The sequence below is a fragment of the Merops nubicus genome, unplaced genomic scaffold (assembly GCF_000691845.1).
Source record: "Merops nubicus isolate BGI_N331 unplaced genomic scaffold, ASM69184v1 scaffold11370, whole genome shotgun sequence".
NCBI classification, from domain to species: Eukaryota; Metazoa; Chordata; class Aves; order Coraciiformes; family Meropidae; genus Merops; species Merops nubicus.
Genome location: NW_008584883.1, coordinates 14,943 through 19,882, shown reverse-complemented (window position 1 = coordinate 19,882; position 4,940 = coordinate 14,943). Strand labels below are relative to the sequence as shown.

The window sequence follows — 4,940 nt, the reverse complement described above, 5'->3', positions numbered from 1 at the left end:
TCAGAAGGTATTTTCCTGCTGCTGCTAATCCCTCCGTGGGCAGCAAACAGGGCTGCCTTGCCTGATTTCTTCTGAGCTGCCAGAGGGGGGTTGTCAGTCTGCTCCTGCCTCTCTCCTGACCTGCGGAGCGAGTTGGGATCAGGAGGGACTTCATCCAGCCCCGTGTTTTTATCCTCCCATGTGGTGCTGCCACGGTCCTTCTGCCGAGCTCGTGGTCCAAGCCTGCCTGGGGAAGGTTTCCCAATGATGCCCAAATCTTCCTGCAGGTGGAGTGGCCTGTTCTGTAGCCAAGATGTGGCCGTCCCTGTCCATCCTGTGTGCCCTGGTGGCCTTCGCCAAGGCTCGCAGCATTCCTTACTACCCTCCTCTCTCCAACGACTTGGTCAACCACATAAACAAGCTCAACACCACCTGGAAGGTGAGGTCGGGGTTGGTTTGGGGGGTTTCTTGGGGTGTGTTGCTCCACAGCCTCTTGGTGGGACTCCATCAAGCATCAAACTAGCCTTGGTGCCCGTTGCAGTGAGCTGAGGCAGTCAAGGGTGCCTGTGGTGACAGTCGTTGTGGAGGTCCTCATCTTTGGGGCACTGATGAGTTTGTAGAGCAGGAGCAAGGCTAAGGGGAGAAAAATCTGTGGGAGGCTGGAGAAAGCAGCGGGTGGCAAGCTGTGTTGGTGACTTGGCCCAAACCTCCTCAGCCAGGCTGCTGTGGCCAAAGCCTGGAGTTGGGCTCTAGCCTACTGGTCATGATGGGAGCACGTCATGATCCTGGAAGGGGCTGTGTGCTGTGGCTCTGGGTGGCTCGACTCCTGGCCCCTGGGTTTTACAGCAAGTGTCAGCCACCAGTTGGGGTTGAGGGAGGCGTGGAGCACCAAGCTGGTCCCAGAACTGCCCTGGGGGGCTTTGAAGAGTCACATCCCATCTCTCCCATGTCTCTTCCCAGGCAGGGCACAACTTCCACAACGTTGACATGAGCTACGTGAAGAAGCTGTGTGGCACCTTCCTGGGGGGGCCCAAGCTCCCTGAGAGGTGAGTGATGGGACCAGAAGATGAGGGCCCTGTCAAAGCTTCTGTGGATGCTTCTGGAGTGGTTGAGTGTCTCTCCTGGCAGCCTGTGAGTGGGGTTCCCCTGGGTGCAGCCTGGAGGACATCCTGGGTGGAATTAAGCATGTGTGAGGGGAACATCCATCCTCTGCCCTGCCAGACACTCGACCAGTTGTGCAATTTGTACTCCTGGAAACCAAAACCATGGGAGGAGCTGCTGAGGGCTTGAGAAGTATTTATTCTCCTTCAGGAAGCAAACAAGAGCCCTCATCCTCCAGGTCACCTTCAGAGGAGGTTGGAGAGTCCTGCTCCACTGGTGTTCCAGTAACAGGACTTCCCTCTTCTCACTTTGCAGGGTAGATTTTGCTGCAGACATGGAGCTGCCCGACAGCTTTGACTCAAGAACGCAGTGGCCCAACTGTCCTACCATCAGTGAGATAAGAGACCAGGGCTCCTGTGGCTCTTGTTGGGTAAGAACATGGGTGGTTTGAGGTCTTGTTGATAAAAAGCTTGCTGGCCAAAGGACATCCCGTTGAATTTGCTCCTGAGCTGCACAAACGGGAGGACACGGGAGATCCTTCAGCATCTGAGCTTCTCGGGGGGGGCTTCTCCCAGCCAGGCTGGGGCTTGCTGCCCTCATAGCCACCTCTGATGGTCTTCCCTGGGGGTTCTTGGGGCTGCCCACAGGCTTTTGGTGCTGTGGAGGCCATCTCGGACCGGATCTGCGTCCACACCAACGCCAAGGTGAGCGTGGAGGTCTCAGCAGAGGACCTGCTGTCGTGCTGCGGCTTCGAGTGCGGCATGGGGTGAGTTCCTCTTGCCTCCTGGGCGCTGGAAAGGTGGGTGGGAGGAGCAGGGACACAGCCTGAAGATGCTGATCATCTCAGCCCTGTCTTCTCGGTCTCCCCCATGGGCATGGAGTCCCACCAGTGGTTCGTGCTGCAGGTGGGAAGGTGAAGGTGGCTGCAAGGACTGAAGGTCCCTCTGGGCCACGTCCTGTCCCCTGCAGCAGTAGGTGGTGGTGGCTGGTGGAGGGAGGGTGAGCACATAATGGAGCTTCCTCAGAGCTGGCAGCTGCAAGGACCTTCTAATAGTCCCAAACCCTTGGTTTTGAGCCACGAGCCTTTTGCCTGTGGCTTTTGCAGTTGTTGAGAGCAAGGTATGGAGTTGGTTCTCCAAACCATGGGGCTTCTCCTGCTCCTGGTGGCAGAAGCTGACCAGGCACCACTGCTGTGGGATTTGGAGGCATGGGTGCTCTTAGCTCCTTCTTGCCCCAAGGCTTTGGGGTCTCAAGGCCTAGAAGTCCTGGGGAAGGCAGGGACAGGCGTGGGGAGGTTCAATGTGCTGAAGGCTTCCCTTCAACCAGCCCAGGATGGCTCTGAGCAGGCTGGAGCTGGAACTGCTTCCTCTTTCTGCAGGTGCAATGGTGGTTACCCCTCGGGTGCCTGGAGGTACTGGACAGAGAGGGGCCTCGTGTCTGGGGGTCTCTACGATTCCCACGTGGGTAAGCCCTGGCAGATACCCCCGTGAAAGCAAAGAGGAGCATCAATGCTTGGTTTCAAGTTTATGACCTTTGGGGTGCTGCTCTTCTGCTCTGCAGACCTTGGGGCTGCTCCTTCCATCAGGTCTGGGCTCAAAACATCTCTGCTGTCCCAGCTGGCTGCTCCTGGCCCCACGGCTCCTTCTTGGAGGGTTGGACTAGATGACCTTTAGAGGTCTCTTCCAACCCAACACATTCTATGATTCCGTGATTCTGGTCACCCCTTAGAGACAAAGGTCCCTGAGCAGCACCTAGTGGCAGGAGACCCATGCAGGAAGGGAGCACAGTAGCCAGACAACCACTTGTTACCAATTTTGGGCCAGCTCAATACACTTTGGATGAGGGCAGGAGTCTTCCTGACACATTTCCCCTTCAAAGTGTAACTTCCAGACTGGAGATTCCATTTCTCCCAGCGTGGCCATGAGCTGGATCACGTTCCCATCTTGTTCATCACCTCGTCAAGAGGAAGGTGACGGGAAGCAGGTCCAGAGGGAAACCCCTGAGCATGGAAACTCCTGATGGAACCCATGCTGATTGTTCCTCTGGCAGCAGCAGACCCCCTCTCACTCCCACCCCATTAGGGTTTTGGGGTCGGGAGGCTCAGACCCTTTCTCGGGGCGTCGGGTGTCTTCTCCAGCACTCCTGTTGGACGGGGGGTGCTCGAGGGCAGCCAGTTCACCCCACCTCTGTCCTCCACAGGCTGCCGACCCTACTCCATCCCCCCCTGTGAGCACCACGTCAACGGCTCCAGGCCACCGTGCACCGGGGAGGGGGGAGAAACCCCCCGGTGCAGCCGGCACTGCGAGCCCGGCTACGCCCCCTCCTACAAGGAGGACAAGCACTATGGTAAGGGACGGGGCCTTCCACACGAGGAGGTGGCCTTCTACACAAGGAGGTGGCCTTCTACACAAGGAGGTGACCTTCTACACAAGGAGGTGGCCTTCGTGCCCAGCAGCTCCAGAGCTGCTCCTAACGGGGTCGCTTGGTGGGGTTGGTAAGGTTGGACCTCGTCCTGGGGTGGTTATTCTCTCTGCCCTCAGGATGGGTGGTCCCGGGGTGGGTGTAAGGTTGGTCGATAGGTGGTTTGTGTTGGCTGAGAGGAAGGGGGTGATGGGAGTCACGGTGCGTGTGTCTGGGGTGAGGAGTGTGGTGCTGGGCCCGGTGGGAGGCTGGTGTCAAAGCCATCTCCTCCTTACTCCTTGGTGGGAGCCAGCTCTCTACATGTAGGGTGTTCCAGCTGCTCCTTGGAGGTTTGTCTCAGCCTCGAGTAATTTGTGGTGGTTTGGAAATGAGGGTGTGCAAGGGGAGAACTCCCCACTCAAGCTGCCTGGAGTAGATCTCCAAGTGCAGAACAGGACTCAGATCATTCCCTCCAGAAGAGGGATGGTTGGAGCTCACTTCTCCTACCTGGCTGTGTCAGTGCCTCTGGAACAGCCAGGTTTGAATTGAACCTCAAAGTGGAGAAGGCCTCTTGCAGGGCCACGCTGAGCAGTCTCTATCTAGCCATCCTAAGACCTGTGTGGCCTGGCAATCCTGCCCTGATGGTGGGACTTGTTCTCCTCCCTAGGCATCACATCCTACGGGGTCCCCCGCAGCGAGAAGGAAATCATGGCTGAGATCTACAAGAACGGCCCGGTGGAAGGAGCCTTCATTGTCTACGAGGACTTCCTGATGTACAAGTCTGGTGAGCATCAGCACCGAGGCTGTCAGAGCCCTGTCCTTCACTCATAGGGTCTGTCCTGTGTGACCCTCTTCCCTCTCCCCCAGTCTGAGAGGAGACCCTGAGGACACTCTTGAGTTGCAAGAACGTGGGCAGATCCATCTCCTGTATCCGTTGGTCTAGAGCGAGGAGAGTGGGTGCTTGGGACTGGCTCAGGCAGGAGGCTCCAGAATTTGGGAGTTGGGGTTGAAATCTTGAGAGATGGCCCTCCTGCTGTGGACCATCCATGGAACTGCTTGGGCTGTGGCCACCTTTGAGACCCTTGCCTGGTGTCTCTGGGTGTCCCTGTGTTGAGCATCAGTCTTTCCTCTAGACTCTAGGCTTCAAGTTTTGTGTTTCCCCCAAAATAATCCCCTTCTCAGCTGGCATCTGGGCTCTGGGGTCAAATGTCCCACAGGCTGGCAGTGGTCTGAAGTGGGGGCAGCTGGACATGAGCCACCAATGCATAGTGACAGCCCAAAAGGCCAGTGGCAGCCTGGGCTGCATCCAAAGCAGCGTGGCCAGCAGATGGAGAGATTCTACTCCTTTGCTCTGCCCTGTGAGACCTCACCTGGAGTCTGTGTCCAGCTCTGAGCCCCCAGCACCAGAAGGACGTGGAGCTGTTGGAGTGTCCAGAGGAGACACAGAAATGCTGCGAGGG

General features: G+C 57.4%; 1 protein-coding gene across 1 annotated transcript in view; it reads left to right on the top strand.

Annotated features, from left to right (window-relative positions):
* Positions 1 to 262: 262 nt before the first annotated feature.
* Positions 263 to 4,940, top strand: part of CTSB (cathepsin B) — a 5,589-nt gene continuing 911 nt past the window's right edge. The window contains exons 1-7 of the mRNA XM_008945724.1: positions 263 to 418; positions 940 to 1,025; positions 1,396 to 1,510; positions 1,728 to 1,846; positions 2,459 to 2,544; positions 3,280 to 3,426; positions 4,148 to 4,264. Coding sequence (XP_008943972.1) covers positions 293 to 418; positions 940 to 1,025; positions 1,396 to 1,510; positions 1,728 to 1,846; positions 2,459 to 2,544; positions 3,280 to 3,426; positions 4,148 to 4,264 — 796 coding nt within the window. The 5' untranslated portion in view covers positions 263 to 292. The remainder of the gene's footprint in view (positions 419 to 939; positions 1,026 to 1,395; positions 1,511 to 1,727; positions 1,847 to 2,458; positions 2,545 to 3,279; positions 3,427 to 4,147; positions 4,265 to 4,940) is intronic.